A 26,680-nucleotide genomic window follows, 5' to 3' on the forward strand; every position below is an offset into this window, starting at 1 on the left:
CAGCTCCCCTGGGCTGCTGCAGTGCAGTAGTGTCTCAGTCCTTTAATTTCTTAATGGTATCACTGCCTCCAACCTTTCAGAACTGGAGGTTCTAAGTTCTCAGCATACATAACACTAATGGCAGCAGCTAGAAGGCCAACAAGAGCTGTCCATCTAATCTTATTCTGTGCTGCCTGTACCCTGACTGCCTCAGTTATGAGACCTTGTGATGGGAAACAGGTTGGGGTTTTTTTGAGCAGTATCTAGGACACTGGAAACCTGACCCTGATTCAAACACGGAATATAATCCAACAAAGGCTAATTATTCCTGACTTTAAACAGAATCACAGAGCCAAGCTGGACTGCCAGGACCATTCTCTCAGTGGAATGAGTGGGACAGGTAGGAGGCAGATGGTATATACGAAACACACTTTGTGTAGCTTCCCTCTTACATGTGCAGGTTTTTCTCTTACACCTGTTTCTACCACTCAGGCACCCAACTACTTAAAGACAGCAAAAGAAGAGGAAAGAAAGGGTGTAGAGAGCAGTTGAGATACATTCTTTGCATTCTCTTCTACTTGCAGGTTGATTCCCCTTTGTAGGGTTAGTTTTCAACTGTTTTTTCTCTTTCAAGGCACCGCAAGTTTGCCTTGAGGAATGAAAAATGGCTGGAGAGCTGCCAAAATTAGCATTTAAAGGGGTTTAGTAAATTAAAGGCCCTCAGGGAGTTTTCTGGAGAAACTGAACTCCATTAAAGGCCAGGACTTGGGCATCACTTGTACTGAAATAGAACACAACCTCCAGCAAGGACATTTCCTCCGGTGACCAAAGTTAATGTTCCTTGGCTGTTCATGGTTTGAAGTGCCTCTACAGAGCCTGGAATGGTAACTGCTCCCCAGTTACCTGCAACAGCATGGACCAAAGACAGCACAAACCAGGAGGGGCTGTCCACGTCTCCAGCTGCAATTACATTCTTCCATGGAGGAAAAAGAAGTAGGTACCTAAGACACTGAATGCTCACCAGGAAAATTTCACCAATTTATTAGATTTCTTGTCCTTCATGGGATAGTTTGAGCCAATCTGCTTATTTAAATGCCAAAAAAAACCCCTTCAGAGTCACAGATTCCAGAAATGCCAGAACCCTGAGCTCCCCTCCCTTACCACAATCAGAATCTCTCCCACCCACTTCTCTGCTCTGGCTGATTATCCACAGAAGTTTTAGGGTCTCTGGCCCATCTTCTTCAGGGTTCGATTCAGCTGGAATCAGAGAAAACAAAGGTCAGAAAAATCCGTAGTAACTGACATGCACTACTGCTCCCCATAGCCACCTTTATCCAATGCTTCTGCTCTTTCCTCTCCAACTTACTGACAAGAGCTCTTGTGCAAGTGCAGGCAGTGTGAGAAGCAGATGGGGAACTATTTAACCCCTCCTCCTCTCCAAAACAGCAGAGGAGGATGTGAGAAGAGAGGGTGCAGACTTCTAGGCGTAGTATAGCAATCCTGCATTGCCCAAGTCCCTGTACCCCGCCTAATTTTCCATTGCACAGCAGCCTCTCCTGGGAGAGTGAAGCAGTAACAGAATGTCACCTCCCGGCTGAGTACAACACTGAAATCATCTGTGCTCCAGAAATCATAGAGGATACTTTCTAGAGTTGGAGTTATGGGAGCAGAGATACCATTTTAGTTATGTAACTGATAAAAACACCACAGCTGTCTGGAGACAGGGAGTTAGTGCCCCTAGACAGTAAACCCCTCCTACTCTTCCACTGTGTCTCAAGCATGCTCTTCTCACACAAACCCAGACCATTCTTCAAAGGGCAGCAGCTATGCTTAAACCATTTGCCTCTGCTCAGTGTCCTACAGAGCTGGGGTTTACCCCAGCAAGGCATCACACAGCTGTCTTACACAAGTGTGGCTCTTCCAGGGCCTGCACAGCCCAGTGCTTCCCCCACAGAGCTACACAGCTTTCCTGCCCCAGGCCTCACCTCCTCAAACTTGTGGATCTGGCGAATGAAGAAATCCCCATAGCGTCGAGCAACCTTTGTGTCTGCAATGTGGATCATGTCCTGGGGAGGGAAGAGCATGAGGTCAGGAAAAGGACTGTGCTAGGCAGATGGTAAGCACTGCCACACCTGAGAAGCATCCAAAGCAGCTTCACTCCAGCCCAGGTTCAGCACTCTATATACCTGACCTGCACCAGTCCCACAGCAACCATTTAGTTCTCTGTGGGCTGCCTCCTCTGTAACTTTGCCTGGGATGGATCTCAAATTCACATTGCATTTGCTACCCACATTCTTGCACGCTCAGCCTGTTTGTGTCTCTCTGAAGCAGTCTCAAAGTCCCAATACAGACTCATGCTCTGCTTCTCTCTACCAGCTAGGAGTCATCCTATCTACCAGAACTGTGCTGCAACACAAGTCATTTTGCTTCACATTAACAGGGAAGACAAATTAGGAGACCTTGCATGACAAAGTTTGCTTCCAGGACCAAGAACAAGGAGTAATCTGTTCTCTTCCCTAGCAAGAAATCTAGTGGTTACCACTATATTCTTTGAAAAGTCCTAAAAGACTCTTTCCTATGCTTCCTACTGCCCAGGCCAACAAGGGCAGGACCATACCTCGTATTTAGATTCTTCCTAGAGCAGACAAAGATAAATGCTGCTCCAGTGAAAAATGGAACTGCAAGATAATCAAGCAAGATCCCTGCTTTGTCAGCCAAAGGAGTGATGTGGATGTGGGATTATAAAGCTGACAATTCCACCTGACACACTAGCAGCACCATATGTGACCCAGCTATCACTTCCCAAGAACATCAACAGACAAACTGTTCCCTTTGTCCTGGAGAAGACATTTTAAGACATCTGCTTTTTGAGTTCAAAGTCTGCCAAAACTGCTCGCAATAGTCTGTCACTGTTCATCCACCGACACTTCTACATAGCTTCACTGGGGGGAAAGAAGGAAAAGATGTTACCCGCAGACTGGAATGAAACATGGCACTGCCATTTCCAGAATTTCCTGTGTGAAGGAACTTCCTAGTCAGCAAGGGGCATATACCAACCTTATCAATATAGAAGTCGACCTCAGAGGCAGACTGGAACTCCCCATCCAGGGCAGATATGCCACTGGTCCATACCAGGTTTTTCATCTTGTGCTTAAAGACAAGCAGCTGGATACGAAACTCCTGCTCTGTGAGGTCTAAGAAGCCAGCCAGCTTCGCTACGGGCATGGTGGTGTAGAGCTTGAGGAAGCTACGGATGGTGGAGAGCTGGGCCTGCTGCTGAACTTCATCAGCAAAGACCTTGAGCTGCTGCAGGAAGGGCTCCTTGTGGTAGTTGGGGTGCACATTGTCATAATTGGGCACCACGGGGGAGAGGAACTTGGGGCAAGCATAGCTGAAGAGCTCCTCGTAGACCTGGGCGTCACCCTTCTGCATGCGCAGCATCTTGTCGCCGTACTTCTCGCGCAGCTGCAGGTGGATGCTCTCGTCTATGCGCATGGGGTACATGGTGAGGGCGATGGCCAGCAGCGCGTGCATCTGCTCGTTCTGCTTGTTAATCTGAGAGAGGGGAAAACCTGTTAGCTTGTCGAGGGCTCAGCCTCTGTGCTGGCGGAGGGAGCTGGAAGCCGCATCTTTTCAGAGACAGACCCCTTCACCCAGAGCATTGAAGGTCCCAATGACCAAGGCAAGCAGCACAAAGCAGCAGTGTCTCTGGGCAAAGCAGATAAACGACCGTTGTATCAAGACTCTCATCAATGAAAAAGAGGGCTGGTCAAGAGGAAAGCAGAGTGAATGCACCCAGAGCCATTCAGAACCTGGATGTCCACAAACAGGTTTGACTGCTTTGATGCACAAAAGTGCAGAGGAGAAGGGAAGGCAGATAGTTTAACAGCCATCTCCTGGCAAGGAACAGTTATCAGGGAGGTCAGTGAAGAAAAGACTGAGAAAGATTTATCTGAGTGCGAGATGAAACAGACAGCTGTGTAACTGAAAGAGGCATACCAAATTCTTGGTGTAACACGATTAAGAATTGCAGGATTGGGCTACACAGAGTTAGAAATGAATCATAAGGATAAAAAGGAGGCAGCAGCAGCAGGGTGTAAAACTGGCACCCAAGGCAGCTTAGGTGGAAAAAGAAAGGAGCTTTGTTTCAGCTATGCTGAATGAAAATAGTCTGTGAATGATTAACTGATAATGGAAACACATCTGAAACGGCAGCAACCTGGAATGCAGACTGGACAAGCAACAGGACTGAGTTTGAAGAAGCATCATTAGCAGCTGATACTCATTGCCAACACTGCCTAGATGGGGAGTGTAGATGGAGCTGGGGCAACTGCATGGTGATCAAAGGAACTAGTAACACAGCTAAAAGAAAATACTGCCACACATGGCAGAGGAGATCAAAGGATCTGCAGTTACCACCACCAGCACAGTTCAGGGAAATAAGGCTGCACTATGAGCTGTGAGTTTATCAGGTGACAGAAGAGCAGCAGGAAAGAAGACAGCAGCTTTTTCTTTTAGAAAAATCAAGACTTCCTCTTTATCTTACCATCTCGTACTTGTAGGTTGTCCTCTGAAACATGCTCTTGGTCCTCTGGATGTAGAGGAGGATGTTGGCAAAGACACGAATGGCATCCTGGTAACGCCGCATCATAAGGTATGCGAAGCCCACGTAGTAATAGGTGGTCACCTGGCACTCGGGCACCCGGGAGTACATGCTCTGAGAAGTAAGGATCAGCAACACACTATGTTAGAGCAGAGACAACCACCTTTGATCCATACAGCTTGTTACCCAGAATCCAGCCACCTCTGCTTCCATTCCCATCCCAAATACAGAGAGTGTTAATTCAAGACACCTCACTTCCCAATCATCCCTGCAGCAGCTTCCTCGCTGTTTATTAATTAGATCATCCCATTTCCTATGTTTTCCAGTTTCAGCTTACTGTAAGCAGAGGACTTCTGCACTCCGCCTAATATTGCTTTGCCCAGTTCCCTTTCCCCCTATTTCACTCCATGTCCTGTGCCAGACAGCACATACACAGAGATGCACCAAGCCCTGAGCCAAGCCCATGTTGCAGCTGGACTTTTGTCAGTCACTGTTACAAGCAGCACCCAATTTTAGGGCAAAAACACACAAGGTAAGAGTGGGAACAGTGAGAATGAGTCCAAAACACAAGAATGAGCCACTGACCAAGATGGGAACAATGTGTTCAGTTAGCTACCAGTGCACTACTGCTTACAGATCAAATCATATTCCCCGTAACAATGCCTTGCATAACACAGCAAACCTCCTAAAAATGAGGCATTTGTGCTGCAACAGCACCAGGCATTATCTTATTGCTTGATTTGATGCCAAAGTTCCAGCTGTGTTCAACTATAAACTCTTGACAAACACAACAGCTACAAACAGCTCCCCAGCTGGAAGATTCATTATGCCAATCTTTCACCGGCACATTTGAACAGGGACATGGGGAAGACTGCAGTGCAGTGTTTAAAACGTTTTGTGTTACCTTCTTGTTGAGCTCGATGTTCTCCAGAACCTTGATGGCCTGGTAGTAATCCCCCAGCAAAGAGTGCAGACGTAGTAGCCCAACCAGGCTGAAGTAGCCCAGCATCTTGTACAGAGAGTGGCGACCATATTCACCAGCCACGCTCTCAGGGTCACCTAGGAAAAAAAAAAAAGAGGAACTATGACTCTTTCCTCCAAGGAACGACACTCTCCTATCAACACCTCTGTTTACAAGCCAAGGGTGCAAGATCTCAAGTGTAAGCATCACCTTTTATTGTAGCAGGCCATCAGAACCTGACCCCAGTCAATCCATCCCCTGATAAAGGGTTTAATCCAGCTCCCAAAGCTAGCAGAGCTCAGTCAAATCAAAGCAAGGCAGCAAAGACACCAATCTTGCTTTGGCATCACCCAGCTAGCTCACCTCCACTTGTATAGACCTCCAGCTGTCGGTTGATGTTGGATTTGTCCACCAGAGAGTGCAGCACATTAAGGACGCTGTGGACATTCCAGATCTTGGGGTTGGAACGAAGGAAATCAATTTCCTCTTCAGACTTCTTGGCTGTCTTGCAGCGGTACTGGCTGAAAGACTGGAACTACAGGAAAAGGCAGAGATTCAGTGATGAGAAGCTAGCTTGAAGATGTCCAGCTAAGTGCACTGAGCTCATGAGCTGATCACAAATGCATTACAGCAAGCTACAAGTCACATGAAAAAAAAAACAAACCAAAGTTTCATTTGAGATCATCTAGCATTCAGCCAACCAATTAAACCACCATTAAAACACCCAGGGAAAATCTGATATGATGCTGAGACAATCTGAAGGAAAAGGCTGGAAAACAGAATGAAGAAGAGGAGGATCTTAGACAATTAGGACAGGCAACTAAACACAAATTTGCTGTCTGAATGGGCAGTGAAGAGAATGGCCAGGTCATTAAGATACACAGAGACATCTTCTAGACATATGCACACATCCTATTTCATTCAAGCCTTACAAACGTCCATTGAGGAATTCCAGGCAGGTTTAGAATAACAAGTTGTAGAAAAAGGAATCTACAGAGAAAAATATTTCCTAACATCAACATCCTAGACAGCAGATTTCAAATCAAGTCAGCAATCTATCAGTGGAAGCATAAAGGTCCTACTGATTAAAAAAGGCAAAACTACAACCACAGAACGTAACTAGTTTGAACGTGTATCGTAGGAAGGTCTTTGTGATTACAGAAGACTTCAGGATGCTTTGCACAAATCAGGCAGAAATGAAGGTGAGTTTAAAAAAAATAAAAATTCCCTAAGCAGCAACTGAAACTGAAACATCAGTGCAAGTCCAAAGAGCAACTAAAAAAGTCTGTACATTTACAACCATTTCACCTACCTGGTGACTCATGAGTAACAGTGCTCAACAAAGTTTTTTTACTTGCAATGGTAACCTAGCCATGAAAATCACAGAGACAATGTACAATGCTCATAGAGGCTCAGGCTCACAGGCATGTACCTGGTATATGAATTCATCGATGATATCCCAGAGCCACTGGTTGGGCAGTTCCAGAGGTGCAGGGCCATCAGCATCTGCAGAACAGAAGTAACAGAAGAGGCTTAGTCTCTTGAGCAAGAACAGTGGCAGAACTGGGGGGAATAGGTAAAGAACAAAAGAATTTCCCTAGTGGGAGATACAGCAGATGAAAGAAGCTTCCAGTAGGGCAATGGTATGCAGCTTCAGCTCCCTCAACTGCCTTCATTTTTAAAGAACACAAGCATACACAGGATTAATGTCTAGTGCGTGTGACTGCTCAGCACAGTGATTCTCAGAAGCTGTCCACAGACTGTAGAGGTTTATCCACAAGAAGTCTGGGAAGGAGTCACAGACACTAAAATTTGTTCCAAGGGGAGTCGACAACAGCAAGCAGCTGTGAAACAATGCAAATTATCTCCAAATACAGCTTCATTTTGCTTTTTAATAAAGGTAGGTGAAGCAGTACTCAGCATGACAGAAAGATAAATAAGTTTTATTCTTCACAGTATTTCAGGAAGCGCTGGAAACTATTTGCACTTTTTGTGGTTTTAAAAGCATGGATGTAAAGTGTTCTTCATGCAACAAACTCAAACATATGGAAAGCTCATGGACTGCTTCTCCCTGTATGATCTATAACAAACATGTCCTTCTTCATCTGACCCTTTCTCCAGCTCTGTCTTCTCCATCCAGTCTCCCTCTCCAAAATTCACAAACCAGAAACGAATTGCAGCAACTCACTGAGGATGTAGTTGAACAGATTGCAGTAGTTGTAATAGGATTCAAATCTCTGCTCCAGCGTTGGCCCTCCCTGCAAGGACAATTGAACACAGTCTGCTTAGTTTAAAACATGAGAGTTTACAGGCAGCAGCTTATAAAGGACAGTCAACAGTCACAGTGGTAGAGAGTATTTCAGAAACGTTACAGTCAGTATTTAGCCAAGACATCCACCAGCACCACTCAGAAAACCTGACATCATATCACTACTGTGCCAGAGAACAGGGCTGACTGTGCACATACAGAGAGCTTCTCCTAGGATGACTGAGCATTCAAACCTTCTGTGAATAGGGTGCATTAACTTTCCTCATCCTGCTCCTTGCTTTCTAGACTTAAGAGCTTCTTATTGCCTTCTACACCTTTCCCTCCTTCCCTCCTCATGAGATACCTTTATAAATCAATTCTGCTTCTGGACAAGTCCCAAATGCTTTGAAAGATCAGCAAATACAGCAGGGAAATCATTCTTCCTTGGATCATCTTCCTTATTTCACCTGGAGACACTCGAGGACAGTCTAAGAACCACTAACAACACAGCTTGAGAAACCAGTCTCTCCTCTTAAGGCCTGACTCAGGTTAACACAAACACCTTTTAAAATGCCCATTTCTCACCCTCTGGTCCACACCAAAACAGCAGCTCTCATTTACCCTATAAGGCAAAGCTCTGTTCAGCCTCTTTCCTTAAAGAGCCAAGAACTGCTGTGATTTTATCACTGATTTCAAACTATCTGAAGAAAAAAATAAAAGTTAAGGTTTGATTTATTTTTTATAGCAATAGTCCCTCTATTTCCTTCTCCTGTATCCTTTATAGTGTTTATGCTTCCTTCCCTGCAAGGCACCCTGACCTCGTGGTTTTTAATCACAACATCCCCTCTTCTTATGCCACCCCCTCACCCACCTGCTAATCTAAAGAACAAAGAGCCAAAGAAACACAAACCCACTGACCTATAGCTCTTGCAACTGCATCTCTGACAAAAAGAAAAGTAATTACCTCCCAACACCACCTTCTTCCCCAACTCACTAACTAACTGTGATGGTTTGAAACTGTCTTTTTAATTTTTCCTTGCAAAGTTCAGAACAGAGAAAGTGAAAGAATGTAAATAAGTCACTATTGGGTGTAAGAAAGCAAAATACTGATTGTTCTAAACACTTCCATTGGATAGATAGAAATGTTTAAGAACTATTACCCAAAACAAAGTAGGCACTCTGCACAATCTGCGTTCGGCAGTGGGGGCAGTTGCTGGGCTGTCTGGCTGCTGTTTCTTCTTCTCTTCTGGCTGAAGATAACACACTGACCTTGGCAGCTAAGTTAACAACTTTCTGCTTAACTAACTCTGCTTCTCTGTCCAGGGGGGTCTGGGGGGGAAGCTCCTGGGAGAGGGAGGCCCCTTTGGGAGGGTCCCCTTGGGGGGAAGCAAAGGGAGATCGGTTGTGCTTTTCTGTTGATTGTATATATTTGTGAATGTTGTGAATTTTGTATATTTGTACATATTCATTGCATTTCATTGTAGATTTTAGACTCTGCTTGTAAATACAGCTTTTCATTTGCTTCCAGACTGAGCTAGCCTGGTTATTGTTGGTGGGGGGGGGAATTTCAGCTCACACCGACACACTGACTACTTTTGATGTCAGTAACAAACTTTGACATCATCCCCTGCTGAAAACTCAGACCAGGTCTTCTCAGACCCACGTGAGCTGCCAGGAAAACACACAGACTCATCACAACAAAGCATGAGGAGACAGCTAACGAGCCTCAGACAGTCAAGTCTTGCTTCCTTTTCAGCAATCAGCAAATCCTTCCTAAACTAACAAAAGGGAAGAATTTTAAGCTTCACTAAAAGCAACTTTGACTTATGAATTATAGTTTCTAAGCCCATTCAACCCTATCTTGCAAAGATTACCGAACCACTGACACTGTGGTGGCAAGATTTAGCAAGTTTTATGGCATGGAGAAGTCAGTATGCAACCAACAGGGAGAGGTAGGACAAAGACTCACGCTGACTTTGGCGTAGATGTGCCTGTAATACAGCTCCTTGTACAAGATGAGGAAAACAGCATCTGGAAAAGATGACAGAACTGGAGATTAGCAAGCCACAAGTCCCAGCCACCTGGGTCTCTCAGATACACCAATGGTACTCCTCCTGCCACATTAATAAAAGGAGGTACACAAAAGGATACTTCATTCACGTCTGACTTCTTGCCAGGCATCTTCTGAATGCCCAAATGAACCAAGAGGATGACTCAGACAACAGCAATACTATCTACTTGCTCACTTGTGCATCAAAATGGATTTAATTCCTTCTCTCTCTGACAAGCAAAAAGACAGCAAAAGACTTACCATTTCCAACCTGAGGGGCAATGGCCTCAGCCTCTGGCCATGGGGTATTCTTGAAAAACCTTTCTGTCAGCTTTGTCCAGCTGAAAGACATACATATGGTATTAGAAATCACTTCTTAGTATGACAGTGATAGAGTTAGAGATCACAATATACAGAGGATGAAAATACAACACCACCACCACCATCTCCTTTTAATAAGTCCAGTGTTGAAGCAAAGAATAAGTGCTTAGTTTGCAATTCTCAAAGTCTTCAATTTATCCCTGAAGCACAAAATGTTGTGTATGTTACTTTCACATTCCCCTTATGGCAAGGTGACACAGCTACAAGCAGAAGTAAGAGTATCTGTCAAAAAACAGATACAGCAATTACACCTCACAGCTTTCTACAAACTGTATCACTAGTACTCCTGAGGTCACTTTTTTTCTCCCTCCATATCTGTTAGGCACAGTACTGGCATTTTCCTTCATACAGGTTACAACACACCTGTACTTACATTAACCTAATTGTCTAGAAATATCTTGGGGTTTTTTTCCCCAATAAAGCAAATCAACCTTCATGCTACGTCTTAGGGAAAGCCCAGTTTTGGAATGACCCAGATAATAGTCAGCCTTTCCTTCATTACAGTTTAAACAGTCATTCCCTTCTGCAGGAATGATGGCTCTGTACCTGTTTTCGTAGATGTCCTGGATCTCATACACCTTCTGGTCAATAACATCACTGGAAACACGGCTGGCCTGGAGCTCATATACCTTCTGGTCAATAAGATCCGACACCGTCTTGTGAAAATACTGGATGAAGTTTTTTATCACTTCAGGGATCACCTGGTAGGTCTGCTGCTCGTACTGGCGCTCGTAGGCCAAGTCTTGCTTCGGGTCTCCTGAGGGGAAAGAGGAGAGGTAAGGCGGCTGTCGCATGGTCCGGCCCGGCCGGCACCTACAGACCCAGCAGGCCCGAGGGTCACGGTGGGACCCGAAGAGCCACCGCAGAGGTGCGGCCCAGGCCCGCACTCACCCGTGTGCATATCATAGTCGTTGGAGTATGCGTAGGGGTCGTAGGCGGCCTGTGGAGAGAAGACGGCAGAGAGTCACCGTGAGCAATCCACACACAATCCCCCGGAGCCCTCCCGCTGCCCCGACACCTCCGCCCCGCACCTCGTTGTCGTAGTCCTCCCCCGGGTAGGCCATGGCGGCGGCGTGGAGCAACAGGGAAAGGACTCCGGGCAGCAACGCGGGCCAAGCGTGGAGCGGCCAGGAAGAAGGCGTAGGACCAGAGGCGGGGCTCAGGCCGGCCGGCCTAAAACGAATGCAACAGTGGAGCGGGTCTGCGCTCTTCCACTGGTTGAAACAACTGTCTGTCTTCAGCCTGCTGAGCTGCCATGGGCCGGGTGCGGCTTGTGGCCTGCCCTTTTCTCTGACTGGATAGCGTCCCTGTTCGTCAGGCCTCCCTGGCCACCGTCTCCACCTCGTGCCTCGCTTCCCTTCCTGCCATTCCTTCTACCTCCCCATTGGTTGCACACACCGCGGTGCGACGCCCTCGATTGGTCAAGCGGACACGGCCCGCCCCGTTGCTATGTTGACGGCCGTCCCTTCTTTCCCGCGCCCAGCTCGGCGGCCCGGCCCGACCCGGCTTGCCCCGGCCCGTGACGGGATGGAGGATGGTGGCGAGGCCGCAGCAGAGCCTGATGCGGGGCCGGAGCCAGAGCCAGAGCCGGAGCCGGCGCTGGGGGCAGGGCTGGTGCTGGGGGAGGCGGCGGGCGAGTCCCTCGGTTACCTGCGCGTCCTGTGGCAGCGGGAGGAGCCCGCCGGCAAGATCCCGACTCGTCGCTTGCGCAGGGCCGCTCGCCTCCACCGCCGGATAGGGCCTACGGGCAAGGAGAGCCACGGTGAGTGAGAGGCGGCGGAATGCGGTGAGGGACATCCTTACTGTGCACGGCCGTTCCCATCCGCCGCGGGGTGGAAAGTCTCCGATTTGGGGAGCGGGCAAACCTTTGGCTTTCCCGTTGCAGAGCTTCTGGAAGGAGGTGAGCGGCTTGAGAGCCGGCCTCAGAAGGAGACGAGAAGAGCGCTTCTTACCTGGTGTTTTGGTCTGTTTCCCCTTCTCAGGACCGTGACAGCACCAGCGTGGTTTGCGCCCTGCACCTGGGGACGAGTACTTGGATGGGATGCTTCCAACAGGGAAACGTTTTCATCTGTGCTTTCAAGTAATTGCTTTCTTTTTATTCCATAGCTCTGAAAAGGCTGCGTGAAGCTGCCAATAGCAACGACTTGGACACAGGTAAAACTTCTGCCAGACCTACCTGAGATGCCATCCTGGAAGTGCAGTTTTGTCAAAGACTTTATTTTAGGAAAGGAGCACAGATAGTTTGTGGACATGGTGCTTTAAATGCTGCAAATCTAGAAACTGCTTTTCTGGAGCTTTGTTTCATTCTCTGAGCAGACTAAGGCTGGTCAGAGTGTTGATGTTTTCACAGCATGTGGTTCATAGTGTTATTTTTCCAGCTGCCTCAAGCTAAATTCTTCCTTTTGGCATGTAACTTTTGCCCAGTTTCAAACAGGAAGAGAATAATGTTTTGGTAAGGTGGAAAAGTTAGGAATATCTGAGTTGTACACTGCATGATGGGACAGTGTGATGCAGTAGATCAGAAGCAGGAGCAGTGCTGGACTCTCCCTCTCACAGTGACTTCAGAGAAGGTTTGTGGCCTGTCTCTGACTCCCTTTACCTCTCTCTACTGTAGATTAGGTGTGGTTTGATAAGAAATGGGCAACAGCAATACTGCTCTGTATTATGTGCCTGTTAACATTGTTCCTCCTTAGACTATGTTGTTCCCTCAGCTTTGCTGGCCCAACTGTTCATCAGGCCAGTCTATGAACAGAACTGGGAACTGGTTTGACTTAAAGAAACTCCCAATATATCTGGCATGCTTCACCCTTTAGCTCCACAGCACACCTTGTTTCATGAACTGATGGGTAAAGTCCATCTGTGAGCTGTCAGTGCAGAGAGACTTGGCTTCAGTCAGCAAGTCAAGAGGAAGAGGAAAGAATTTGGCTTTATGAAGGTCTTGGTTTCCATCTGGTTTAGTTTTACACATGTATTTGATACAGGGGTTCCCCCTGTTTACAGTCCTCCCGTGCTTTGTGTACTCTGCAACTTGAGGAAGTGTCTGATGATGAATTTATTTTTCATCAGCAAGTAAAGATCTTCACCGTTTCCTGTGGTAGAGAGGTGATGTCATTTCCTGATGGCTTCAGGGAAGTACTAGGTAAAGTGTTTGCCATTAATGGTTCTCACTGGTGGCACTGTCAGTCTCCCTGTGTTTCTTCTGGAGTATCAGACAGCCCCTGTTAATACCACTTCCATCTTTCCAGGTGTTCCTTTCATTTTTGTACTACAGTACAAAAAGCAGTATCCACAGAGAAAGAAATTCAGATGTGACTGTAATTTGATCTCTGGAAGCTGGGACAAGTGGTGACTTTTGGTGGTCTGAGCAGTTTTGGTGTTTCTTGTCTCCAATACTGGTCACCCTGGACCGATGCAGGATATGCTAATAAAGCTCTCAAAATGCAGCAAGCCTGGCAGTATTTTTAGCAGCCATGGAAAGAGCTTTATTTTACATACTGATTACTATAGCAGGATGATCTCAAAACAAGAGGAGTAATAGCCCTTAGAGGTGCCCTTACACATGTGCTATAGATGCTACTTTTGTTGCCTAATCTGTTCAGTCTTTATTGGTCTCTTTGCCTTTGTTATACCAAATACTTGACAGTCACACTAGTTTGTCCTTCTGTGTGAGCAGATGTTCCCTTCTTCTCCAGAGAAGAAGGTTCAGGTTACAAGAAGTGCTGGTGGTGGCATTGAAGAAGTATCTGGGTAGAAAAGCAGGGGGAACAAGAGTGAGTAGATTATGGTATGGCTACTTGGGCTGTTCACTAGGTAATACATTGTCTCCTAAGGGCATATTTGCCCTGCTGTTAGCAGGTTGGTGCACTCACCTGCCTGCTTCCCAAACAACAGCCACCATTAGTATGGCAAAAATTAGGAGTTTCAAATTTATCTAGGAAGGGGCATATTCAGAACTGGTGTGAAGAGATGTTTTTTTTTCACTGCATGTGATTGCACTGTGGAACTTTTCATCCATGTTGACATGAAAAGTTGATGTAGATTCAGAAAATAGCCATGGAAATCTACAGAGAAAGCCTGTGGAGGGACAGTAAGCATAGGATGCTAATTCATAGGATGGTTTGGTTTGGAAGGGATCTTAAAGATAATCTAGCTTGAAACATGCCTGAGAATTAGCTCCACATCCTTGCGCTCTTTTTATACTCTTCTGCAGGTATTTGTTGCTGATTGTCCTTGGAACTTGAAAATGTGGCTAGAGAGATCTTTAGCCTTAGCCCTTACAGCTCTTGGTTTGTCTTTTATGGTAGTATATGGAAGGTGGTGAAGGCTGTGATGGAGGGTGGAGGGTACACTGCCTGGGCTGGTTCTGCTGAGCCAAAATGCTGGCTGGAGCTGATTCACATCTTGGCAGTGTGTGCATCTGCCTGCAGAGGAGTGGGTAGCATTACCCATTTCTGATCAGGGCCCCTTCAGCTTACCCACTTTCTTCTCCTTCTTGGTGCTGCCAGTCCAGCAACTCCTGGAGGATGGAGCTGACCCCTGTGCTGCAGACGACAAGGGCCGGACAGCCCTGCACTTTGCCTCCTGCAATGGCAATGATCACATTGGTGAGTGGGAGTTGTCTTGCAACCTCTCTGTGAAAGAGATTTTGCAGGATACTCTTTGTTTTGATTCAGCACATGACAGAGATTGCTGTTTTCTGTGTGTTTTGTGGCAAAACTGCCAGCTGAACCCAGGCTCCCAGGTCTGCCATGTCCCCCTGCTGAAGGGGAGGCAGGAGCTCCCAGCTCTAGACCTGTACTGATGCAGAAGGAACGGTGTCCTTAGTCTCATTTTTACCCCTAGGGAACCTGGGGCAGTGGCACTGCCTGGCTTTGTACCGGGTCGTGCTGCACTCCTGTGCAAACTTGTGTTCCCTGTGTCTGGGAGGAAGCTGATGAGCTGAACAGAGCAGCAGTAAGGCAGCCTCATGGCAGCCATCTGGAACTGTGGCCCACATGGGCCTGACCTGTGGGGCAAAGGGGAAGGACTGATGTGGTTCTCTTTCCTTGTTTGCAGTGCAACTGCTTCTGGACCATGGGGCTGACCCAAACCAGAGAGATGGGCTGGGAAACACCCCCTTACACTTGGGTAAGTGCCATGAAGATCAGCTTTGTGTGCAGAGAGGTGAGGTGAATGCCCCCTTTCTGTTTCTTTCCTCTCCCACTTCCCTTTTCCTGTGCATCACAGTATGCATCCCCAGCTTTAAGGATGTAGGAAGGACTGCATTTCATAAGCTTCACTCCTCACAAAGGTTTTAAGGGTCAGAGTTTGAAAAAAAATCCCTCCCCCCAAGGAACGTGAGATCTGTTCCAGGGAGAGTACTCAGACCTGAGTGTGAGGTTGCCCCTAGCAGATGAGCTGTTCCTCTTTCTCATGGCAAAGAGCCCTTTGGGAAGCAGCAAACTCCCTTTGTTGTTTGCTAGCACCTCTGAGCTGTGTGTCCTGTGTTTTCCCTCCCCAGCTGCCTGCACGAACCATGTTCCTGTCATCACCACGCTGCTGCGCGGAGGTAACGTTTCCTCTAAAACAATTATAGCCTGTCCCTTTCCTGCCCTGCCCCTGTTGATGCTCCCCAGGGACACCAAGTTTTGAAGACAGACCTTATTTTCTGTCCTTCCTCATGTGTCTTGCAGGGGCCAGAGTCGATGCCTTGGATCGAGCTGGCAGAACCCCACTGCACCTTGCAAAATCTAAGCTAAACATCCTGCAGGAAGGACTCTCCCACAGCCTGGAGGCTGTACGACTGGAAGTGAAACAGGTAAAGGAAGCATCCCCATGTTGGTAAGGTGGTGTAGCCCCTGGCAGTCTCCTGCACCCTCTAAGGGTCAAATCAAATATCATTTAGCAGCTGTTTTAAATACCTCTTATAGCATATCTGGAGAGAGTGACTTTTTCCTTCTGTTTTCAGAGACCTTCCTTTTTCCCAGCTACTACTCTGAGTTTTTGCAGGACCTTTCTTGGTTCTGGTAGGCTGAGGACAAATGGAATGTCTTAGTTCCCAAGCTGTATGGAGCACTCTCTTTTCTTCCATCACCTCGTGGCAGGAGAGGGACCCCGCCGCGTAGTGCTGTAGCTATGGCATACACATGGAGGGACTCTGCATTCTTAACATAGTCTGCCCTGCTGTGATGTGTAGAAACATGGACTAGGAAAGCAGGACTTCATCACAAATACATGAAGTGTGAGCCTTGCTTCAGGAGCTATATGGGAGCCACAGATTTTCATTCTTGGTGCACAAACAGATCCTGCTGGAGTGGGAAGTCCCTGCTCCTCATGGTGAAGGACACTAGCTGGCCATAAAGGAAGGCTTGGTGCTTTCAGGGCTAGACCTTATGCTTCTTCAGCTAAGCCTGTCTCTTTTCCCTGTCATCAGACCAGGCACGGGGATCACAACTCTCCATCTGTGGCTGATCAATGCCTCTGGTGACTTGCTAGGCCTTGATGCTGCCAGTAGGTCTCTCCAGTTGCTTTGCACGTGTTCTCTATGGGTCACATAGTCTGCCACATACTGTAGTATCAAGGCTGTGCTTGGCAATTTAACCATAACTTAATTTTTCCTGTAAAAAAACCATCCCAGCCTGGTACAGGGGTCTGATATTTGACTTTTATGCGTGTTGCTTGCAGATCATCCAGATGTTGCGGGAATACCTGGACCGTCTGGGGAGGCATGAGCAAAAGGAACAGCTGGATGACCTCTGCTCCAGGTTACAGATGACTAGCACAAAGGAGCAGGTAGGCAGCAATGTGCTGCTGGGAGTCACCTGCTTGTGTTTTGCCTGTTGTGTTTATAAAGAGAATGTGACTGCATGAGCAAGGTGATACTGAAGGTGTGGTTATGGAAGTGCTCTTGGTCTCACTGGGGAGAAGGGGCAACTGATGACTGCTTTGGGATGAATTCAGAGGGGAGAAAGCATCACATTTTAAGGCCAGGATGAGCACAACCACACAGTTGCAGGGCCTGGGTTTCTTTGGTTGGTTTTGTTTGTTTATTTTTTTACACAAGATTTGCCCTCAGAGGAAACAGCCCTGAGGCTGTTGTTGAGTTCTGGGTAATGCAGCAACATGCTTCTATTTTAAGGGCTGGCTAAATCATATGAGGTGGTGGTCAAGCACTGACCTCCTGGGGAATGGGGGGAAGCTCCCATTGCCTTAGATCAGAACTTTTTTCATAGTGAAGACAGGAGCCCTTCTACACCATTATGGGACCAAAGATCTTGTCCTGGTATAACCTCATATGGGCATTATTGACAGTCCTTTTGTAAGGGTGGTCCCTGCTGCATGGGAGTTGACTGCACAACTGCATTGCCCTGCCTAACAGCCAGCTGTCTTCTTCTGGCAGGTGGACGAGGTTACAGACCTCTTGGCCAGCTTCACATCACTTAGCCTGCAGATGCAGAATATGGAGAAGAGGTAATGGGCTTCCAAATTATCTTCCTGATGCAGCAGGAGCAGCCTTAGAGAGAAAAAGAGGAAGGTGAAGCTTGCTTGCCAGAATGCTGAATAAACATTGTTGCTGTTCCTGCCAGATCCACTCTCCAGTGGTGCTCAGACTCTTCCTGTTGGTGCTGCCACAGGTGCCTCATGGAGAGGCAGCAGGCTTTGGACAACAGAGACAATAGAGACAACAGAGTGCTGCAGCTGAGACTTTTGGAAAAAAAGAGCTGCTCTTTGTGTCAGATGGGCTGGTGCTGAATAGGATAACCCTTTCCTGAGATATTTTGCTGCCTTCTAAGCACTTCAGCCTTTGGTGGCTGATGCCATGTGTGGTCACCAACCCTGACAAGTGCACTCAGCAGCTGGACAACATCACAGAAATGCTTGGAAGAGGCACCTTTTGCCACCTCCACAGTACTCCATTGCATGGGGAAAGAAGGTAGATGCCTCAGACAACAGAAGGCTTTGTGCTGTGAGAAGAAAACACCCTTCATCCTGCATGCTAGCAGCTGAGCAAACACACTGCCTTCAAAAGCAGACATCAAGGCTTAGCTCTAACCTTTCCAGAGCCTGTGGGCAGTGGGCAGAGAATCTGTCTGGTTACAAATGGTTTCCTCACTAGACTAACAGCTTTCACTGGCCTCAGCTTCTAAATCACTGCTTCAAGTTAGTGCTTAAATACTACAGTGCAAAAAATAACCAGGTAGGCAGCTAGCAGGTCAGGGCTGCCCTGATGCAAGAATAAGGTTTTTTTCTGGGGGGAGGGGGTGACTTAATCCTAGCAGAGTTTTATGCAGATTTTACATCTTGTTTGAAAAAAAAAAAAAAAAACCGCCACGATTGACTTTTGTCTTTCCTGTTACTGGCAGTCTCTGGCAAGAGGTCCAGTTGGGACAGATGATGTGTACTCAGCCATATTATTGGGCTAGGATGGAAGTGGATTTAGGGCTGCCTCCTGTGCTGGCCCACGGCTCCAGTAGGGGCTGAGCCATGCTGGTTTGAGCCTGACGTGGAGAGGTGCTGCCTCAGGACCTTAAGCGCAGCGTGAGGAAGGACTTACGACCTCTGCTGGGAGCATGAAGTGGTGCAGCTGTGAAGGATGCAGGGAATGGCCCTTGCTGGTCTCTCTTCTGCCCCACTGTGGTTAGCGATGACAACGCAGACAGCTTCGTTGGGAGCAGGGATCCATAAACCTTGTCGGTAGAGTGTGAGTAACATCAGGGTGAGAAGGACACACCCAACAGCAATCAGTTCCCACCCACGCAGCCTGCTGGTAGTGATATCCACCCCACAGCCTGGGAATCCCTGGTTTGGAAGTGTTCTTTCTTAGGATTCAGCTTAACTGTGCACCAGCCACATCTGGAGCATACTTGAGATCCCTTCATTTCATCATGTTTTCCAATAGCTAGCCTTTTGTCCTGGAAGAGGCTGAGTGGACCTCCTTGTTCAAAGCTGAGATACCAGCAACAGGAATGGTTTTTAGGTGGGTTCATGTGTGGGGTGCTGGAGGCCATGACTGAGACTAACAGTCCTGTGGTTTTGCTGGAGCTGTCACTGTGAATACTGATACTTGTTACAATGTGCTGGAGGTGAAGGATACTGAAGGAGTGGGAGACAGATTAATCTGACTTGTTTTGTATTTTGAACTTCAATAAAATCCTGTCAGCCTTTTTGGACTCCTTAGCCAGGTTCACTCCTTTTCAGAGCAGCTCATTCCTCTTTCTTTCTGGTGTTCCAGGCCTTGCACACAGCACTGGACTCAGTAACTGCTACTTTGATACCTGGGACCAAAATCAGAAGTGACACAACAAAGTTGTTTGAATTCAAACACCATTCTGTTTGCAGATCAAAGTACACAGTTCCTGACTCACCTTCTGATCTTGACTCCCACAGACAAGAAACCCAAACTTTGAATCTAGTTGGTTGCTGTGAAGCTGTACAAATAGAGGAAAGGGAATCTCAGTGGGATTGCTTCAAGCTGGAAGATGAGATGTTTGGGGAAGAGGAAAAGCAGCCTTGCCCAGTCTGTGCTCCTGCAAAAGCATGGAGCTGGTCAGGAGAATGCAGCTGAACTCTTGCCTTGCCCCCTGGCAGATAAAATGTGCTGTGAAGAGACAGCAAGGGATGAGGGGCTGGGGAAGGACATGGGCAGGGCAGAGAATTTCCAGGGTGGTCCCTGCATGAGGAGCAGGTGACTTGATGTCCAGTCTTTACTTTTGTCTTTCCACCTTCACAGCCTAGTCTCAGCATCCCCATGCACCCATCTGTCAGTGCTTCTGCACTCAGCAGCCTTGTTGCTGAGGAGACCATTAAGGTGCCTGAAGAGCAGATGGCTGAAAATGCTTTTTACTGCTGCAGTTACCTTAGTTGCTGACGTTGTCTGCTAACTAGACACAGCTTTCCTCCAAATCAAGAGCACACCTAGCTGGGACTCAGAGCAAAGCTTTTAGTCTGAACACACGTGATGTTGTTGTCTACAGCTCCTCAGGCCTTCAGTTTCTCTGGCACTAGGGTTTTTCATAACTGCTCCTGACTCTGTGCTTGGAGGGGGAAGGTAGGGGTGCTGCAGCCAGCCAGAAGCAGTTGCCTGAGGTCAGGCAGCACTGGCAGTCCCCTGGAGACTGGCACAATGAACTGGGGCAAATGAAATGAGCAGCTTGGTAGGAAGTTTTGCTACTGCTCTGGTGAGAATACAAGAGAAAAGGGTTTTTCACGGTTTTTCACTGGGGAAAAAAATGCACAAAGGGATCATATTCTATGAATCCCTGCAGTCAGTTCTGGTTTCCTGCCTCGGGGCCAAAGCACTGGGCTGCTGAGAGCTGTGCTGTGTGTTTGGTGCTGAATCAAGAAAAGTTTCAGGTTCCTTTGTGTCAGTTGGTCATGCTGAAGCCTTGACTATGCTGCTGTGCTCAGCACCCATCTCTAGAAAGAGAGTTAGGTGGTGGGGAGAAAAAGGGGGAAAGAAAAGGTTCCAAGGGAGAAGAACATGACTTCCTGATGTGCCAAGAGCTGTTCCCTGGCACCATCTTCCTGGCACTATTTTTTCTGCTGCTCTCGGCTTACAGTCTTCAGCCTCTCACAGCAGTTTTTCTCCCTGCCCTTGCTCCCTGGGCCACAGATTTCTCTGGGCAGCCCATAGGTGTGAGGCTGGTGGCAGCTTCCTGTACCTCCCAGAGGTATCTGCTGCAGCAGTGAAGAACGAACAACAGTTCATGTTTCCATCTGCTGTTTGTTTTCCATGAATCTCTGTCCAGCCTCCTCATTTTCCCTTGTGCTATACCATCAAACACAGCTGCCAGGTCCCTCTCCCAGGGAGCAAGTGCATGCCCCACTTTGGGGCCATGATGTCAACCAGGACTTGACCCAAGGCCTTGTTTTCCCCTCACTGCAGGCTGGCCTGCAAATACACTCCATTTGCTCTGCAGTGACGTGGTGAATCCCCAGCCACTGAGCTCAGCAGCAACCTCCCAGCTTTGCAGCCACTGCTGTGCTGTAAGATGCAACCCAAACTATTCAGGTTCAAGACCTGACTCACCCAAGCATGTGAAGACTGACAACTTGCTTGCATCTGAGGACCCACAGCAGAAGCAACAGCCCTGAAGAGAGTCTCACAACAAAGCTGCATGGATGTGTTTAAGCTAAAGGCTTTCTTCTGAAGCAGACACTCAGTGAATGCAAAGCACACACTGCAGTATGTCTGAATATCAAGAATCTCCAACTCTTCAGCAGCTGAAATAATTAAACTCCAGGGTATTGAGTCAACACATGAACTCCATTATTTCTTCCACCTTTGCCTTTCTAACAGACTCCAAATCCATCATTGTAATGAACTGTGCTGCCAAAGAAGCCTGATGAAGCATCTCTGGCAAACCTCCCACCCTTTCATCTGCTTCCTCCACTCATTCCATGAGCAAGACAGATCTCTTCTCCATGACAGAAAAGCACCTGCAGAAAGATGCCTTTTCCATGCACTGTGCTTGGTCAGCATGGGAGGGCAGCCCTAGGCAGCTCAGGGTTCATGGGGCAACTAGGTGGAAGAACCAGCAGTTTTGATTAGCTGGGAAGCTGATAAAGGAAAGATGACAAATAGCCTTCCTCTGGGTTTGTTTTTCTCTTTGAAAGCTCTGCAAGGGGAAGAGAGCATGTGGTTGTTGGAAGAATTAAAATAATCAGCTGGCCACCTGCAGCTAAACCCAAACCCATATAAGCATAATTCCCTATTGCTAATAGTGCCACATGCCTTGACCATCCTTATCCCACCATTACCTCTCTGACTGTAAGCCACCAATACTGCCCTGCTGTGAGCTGCCTTTGCAGGACTGCCCTGGCTGCTTGCAGGGTCTGTACAAGTCCTGTTCCCAGGAGCACAAAGGGAAACACAGACAGCCACTCGAGCCTGATGCTCTGCCAGGGAATTAGGAGTTGTCCTTGTCACAGCTGTTTGCCTCCCCCAGACCCATGTGTCTACAGACAGGGGAACTCCCCCCACCAGGGCTGCCAGATTTGCACACAGTGGCATAAGCAGGATGAGCTTCTGGGCACCTGGGTCTGAACCTCCCAGAAACATCAGGCTCAGGCAGCAGAACCACCACGCAGCTGGCAGAGGGTAGCTATGCCCAGCTTGGCAGAGGGTAGCTATGCCCAGCTTGCAGGGGAGCTGGGGCCAACCACTAGCTGCAAAGCCCTGACATTGCTCTCACCTCTCCATTCCCTCTGTCCCACACCAGTTCCCAGCATGGCTGCACTCAGCCAATGTGGCAAACCAATCTCTGCAGGGTTAAAGCTGAGCTCATCAGCCCAAGTGATGACAAGAAAGAAAATGCAAGCACAGAGTTACTAATTAAGGTGAGAAGCTGGGAGCAGTGCCTGCAGAATGCTAATCAGCCTGGAGGGAAGGCTTTGGGGAAAGCAGCAATCAACCTCCTTCAACATTAATTAAACCTGGTTCACACCAAGGATGTGACACCTTTTCTTCAGCCTCTGAGGTGAGAAGCCAGTAGGAGCATGCACACTGTTACTGGGCAGACAGGAGCTCTCTCCTGGATCCAGAGCCTCCCCAGCCCAGGCTCAGCATTTGCCCCTCTGGTTCATGTGCTCCTCGACACTGAGACTTACAACCAGGCACAGCTTAGGGATGGGAGCCAGGACTTGAAGACATTTGCCATGCTAGAAGCACCTTCTCCCTCAGGTCTACTTTCTGTCCTGTTTTATTTAGGCTTCACCTCAATGTGCAGCAGTCAGTCCTGACCTAATCCACTCCCTTTGCAAGTTGGGTCCAGAAGGAGCAGAATCAAGGGCAAGCTATAGTCCATCCACATGTGAGCAAGAACACTGCCATTGTCTTCCCCCAGTGCTTTTGGCTGTGAAGTGAGTCCTCACCCACAGGAATGATGTCTGCATTTGTGTTACCAGAGGCTGCTGGAGGCTGGGTGAGCGATGTCAAACACCTGAATGCTTTGTCTGGCCTTCACATGGAGAAAGGGATGTCCTTGGAGCCAAGCTCTAGCGAGGCGTGTGGCAGCTTCAGTGAGGCTTACAAGTACCCATATTGTCTGGGAATGTGAAGAGCAGGCAGGACAAAGCAATGAGAGAAGATTTACATAAACAGAAGCAAGGGACAGAAAGAAGAGGGATGTAAGAGGAGGCTCATGGCTCTGCTCATGCACATCACAGCTTTGCTCATGCAAATCACAGCTCTGCAAGCCTCTTGCTGGCTGATGCCCTCCAGCACCTCTGTACAGCACTTAGATCACTGCATGGCTGGGGACAAATCTCCTTTTACTACTCCTGCAGTCTTCAGCTGCCTTGCCTATGTCCCACCGTACATGAGGACAAGTGAGGACACCAACAGCCTCTGCAGCCTGTGCAAGACTCAGGACAAAACTAACTGAGCTTCACAGCCTCCAACAACTTCACGTTTGCCACAGGCTCATGCTGCCAACCAGCTCCCAAAAATTAGCAGGCTGGTAGTAAATGCTCCCTCTCCTCTGGCTGGGCAACCTACTCCAATGCCTGACCACTTTTCTATAAGGAAAATTTTCCTAACATCCAACATAAACCTTCACTGGTGCAATCTGAGGTTGTTTCCTCTTGTTCTGTCCCTTGATATGAGGGAGAAGAGACCACCACCCACCTCACTACAACCATTCAAGTAGCTGTAGAGAGCAAAAGGTCTCCCCCAAGCCTCCTTTTCTCCAGACTGAACTAGCCCAGTTCTCTCAGCTGCTCCTCATAAGACTTGTTCTTCAGAGCCTTTGCCAGCTTTGTTGCCCTTCTCTGGACATGCTCCAGCATCTCAATGTTCTTCTTGTAGTGAGGATCCCAAACCTGAACACCATATTTGAGATGCAGCCTCACCAGTGCCAGGTACAGAGGCACAATCACTGCCCAACTCCTGCTGGCCACACTGTTCCTGACACAAGCCAAGATGCCACTAGTCTTCTTGGCCACCTGGGCACACTGCTGGCTCATGTCCAGCTGGCTTTCAACCAGCACTCCTGGGTCCTTTTGTGCCAGGCAGCATTCCAGCCACCCTGCCCCAAGCCTGCAGCATTGTATGGGTTTGTTGTGACCCAGGTGCAAGACCCAGTACTTGACCTTGTTGAATCTCACACAATTACCTCAGCCCATTGATCCAGCTTGTCCAGATTCCTCTGGAGCACCTTCCTACCTTCCAGCAGATCAACAAACTTACTGAGGGTGTACTCAATCCCCTCACCCAGATCACAGTAAACATATTAAATAAGTTTGGCCCCATAACTGAGCCCTGGGGAACACCACTTTTGCCTGGTCACCAACTGGATTTATCTTTCTCCAACACCACCCAGACAGTTTTTTACCCAGCAAAGCGTCCACCCAGCCAACAGTTTCTCCAGGAGGATGCTGTGGGAGACAGTGTCAAATGCTTTACTGAAGTCCAGCCACAGCCTTTTCCTCATCCACCAAGTGAGTCACCTTGTCAGAGAAGCAGATCAGGTTCATCAAGCAGGACCTGCCCTTCATGAAGAATAAATCTTATGAGGAGCGACTGAGGGAGCTGGGGCTGTTCAGTTTGGAAAAGAGGAAGCTGAGAGGAGACCTCATTGCTCTCTACAACTACCTGAAAGGACCTTGTAGAGAGCCTGCTGCTGGTCTCTTCTTACAGGTAATTAGTGATAGAAGAAGAGGGAATGGCCTCAAGCTGTGACTGGGTAGGTTTAGACTGGACATTAGGAAAAATTTTTTCAGGGCAAGAGTGGTCAGGCATTAGAATGTGCTGCCCAGGGAGGTGGTTGAGTCCCCAAACCTGGATGTGTTCGAAGGTGGTTTGGATGTGGTGCTTGGGGATATGGTTTAGGGGTTTTAGGTTTAGGGGTGAAACTTGTAGAACAGTGTTATCAGTTGGACTTGGTGATCCTGAGGATCTTTTCCAACCTGAATGTTTCTGTGATTCTGTGACTCATGAACCCACGATTACTGGCCTGATTGCCTGGTTGCCATGCATGTGCTGCAAAATGGCATTCAAGATGACCTGCTCTCAGGGGATTATGAGTGCAGGCCTGCTTCATGCCAAGAGTTACATACTGAGGAACCATACAGCACTAATTAAGTGCCATATGTAATTAGGGAGAAGAACTATTGCACTCATGTAAAGTTTACTGTAAATATTCAGCTGAGATGGTGCAGGTCTAATGATTTGCAGCTAATCCATACCAGGCCTGGTTGTGGGGCCATAGAGGAGGTAGCTGGGGAGCTCTGTGGGCTTGAGTTCAGCTTGATGGTTCTGAATGAGCAAGCTCACCTCCTACACTATCAGCAGAAAACCATTTCAGTGGGCATTAGGTGTAGCTCTGATGATCCTGGCCTCTCCTGGAGGAAAGTACAGCCCTTGGGATGTGGTCAGGAAGTGTCATGCTAACTGCGATTGTTCTCTCACCTCTCACCATGGAGGTCCTTTCACGGGCTGGTGTTTTCCCTTCCTCAGGACTTGCCTGGACAGTGAAAGCAGTCCCTTTCCCCACTCCTGGTCCCTAAGGTGAAGTGTCATTGTCCCCTTTCTAGGGTTTCCTTGTGGTCTTGTCCTACAGAGTCACCTAAAGCTCCCATATCGCAGGTCTGAGGCTCACACTGCCCATGGCAGGGAGGCTGGAACTAGATGATCTTTAAGGTCCCTTCCAACTCAAGCCATTCCATGCCACTATGATTCATGAGCTGGCAAAGCAACACAGGATCTGTCCTGCTTGCACTCACAAGCCAGGTGGCATCACAGAGCTTGTGTCTGCAAAGCTGTCTCCTCCCCGCGGAGGATGGGCTCAGGTAGCTGCAGTCACCTGCGGCACATGGACGTGACACACTGGTTCCCCTCTCCGCTCCTGCCATGACTGCGTGACAGGACGGGAGCTGGGGGAGGTCAGCCACGTGCCCGGCCCTGACGCTGCCAGACGGCGCGGCAAAGCGCGGCGCTGCAGCACTGCGAGCCCCATCGGCTCCCTCCCTCCCTCACTTGTGTGCTACTCTGATTAATGGCCTTGCTTGGATGGTGTTTGTCTGGGCTCCTCAGCAGCATGAGGATGCAGAAAAGTGCTGGAGAAAGCTGCTGCGGGGCTGGGGTCCAACACAGCTGAGTGATGCTCTCCCCAGTTCAGGAGCAGCTGGGCTGGGGAGAAGGCTCCTGCTGAACTGGGGGTGTTCTGCCAGCACACTGCTTCCCCCCTCACTCATGTCCCTTGTCCGCTCTTCTGCCCTCTGCATCTAACCCCTTGCCCCACCCTGCGTTTTTCACTATTTGCTGTCCCAGTGGATGGCTCCCACCCATTTTTCATTTATATTGCCCTCCTCCACCTGTCCTCTCACTGTCCCTCTTCCCTCTCTCTGCTTCTGTCTCTCTCTTCCATGACTTTCTCACGAGCACGAGCAGTGCTGGATCCATCTTAAAACCCTCAGGCTTTGCTGCTTCTACACACTTCTGCGGTGTCTGCAGAGTCAAAACAAATGACAAACAAATGA

The 26,680-nt window shown here is 48.3% G+C and overlaps 2 protein-coding genes across 4 annotated transcripts; one reads left to right on the forward strand and one right to left on the reverse strand.

Moving 5' to 3' along the window:
* Positions 1-1,004: 1,004 nt before the first annotated feature.
* EIF3L (eukaryotic translation initiation factor 3 subunit L) lies at positions 1,005-11,534 on the reverse strand. Of its 3 annotated transcripts, XM_054387074.1 has the most exons (13): positions 11,254-11,534; positions 11,114-11,162; positions 10,769-10,979; positions 10,103-10,182; positions 9,761-9,822; positions 7,732-7,801; positions 6,976-7,049; positions 5,907-6,078; positions 5,487-5,641; positions 4,526-4,696; positions 3,037-3,534; positions 1,965-2,045; positions 1,005-1,236 (listed from the first exon to the last, which is right to left on the reverse strand). In XM_054387074.1, exons 1-13 carry the CDS (start codon positions 11,284-11,286, stop codon positions 1,198-1,200), a joined length of 1,695 nt encoding a protein of 564 aa, XP_054243049.1. In that variant the 5' UTR covers positions 11,287-11,534; the 3' UTR covers positions 1,005-1,197. The 3 variants fall into 3 exon arrangements, with proteins under 3 accessions (XP_054243049.1, XP_054243047.1, XP_054243048.1); XM_054387072.1 differs by lacking the exons at positions 6,976-7,049; positions 7,732-7,801 and having other exon boundaries at positions 11,254-11,328; XM_054387073.1 differs by lacking the exons at positions 10,103-10,182; positions 11,114-11,162; positions 11,254-11,534 and having other exon boundaries at positions 10,769-10,898.
* Positions 11,535-11,749: 215 nt separating this feature from the next.
* ANKRD54 (ankyrin repeat domain 54) lies at positions 11,750-18,510 on the forward strand. Its single transcript, XM_054386612.1, has 8 exons — positions 11,750-11,984; positions 12,329-12,376; positions 14,728-14,826; positions 15,278-15,349; positions 15,723-15,770; positions 15,895-16,019; positions 16,886-16,993; positions 17,601-18,510. Exons 1-8 carry the CDS (start codon positions 11,750-11,752, stop codon positions 17,673-17,675), a joined length of 810 nt encoding a protein of 269 aa, XP_054242587.1. The 3' UTR covers positions 17,676-18,510.
* The last annotated feature ends 8,170 nt before the right edge of the window (positions 18,511-26,680 follow it).

Source organism: Indicator indicator, chromosome 14 (genome assembly GCF_027791375.1).
Source record: "Indicator indicator isolate 239-I01 chromosome 14, UM_Iind_1.1, whole genome shotgun sequence".
In the NCBI taxonomy this organism is placed as follows: domain Eukaryota; kingdom Metazoa; phylum Chordata; class Aves; order Piciformes; family Indicatoridae; genus Indicator; species Indicator indicator.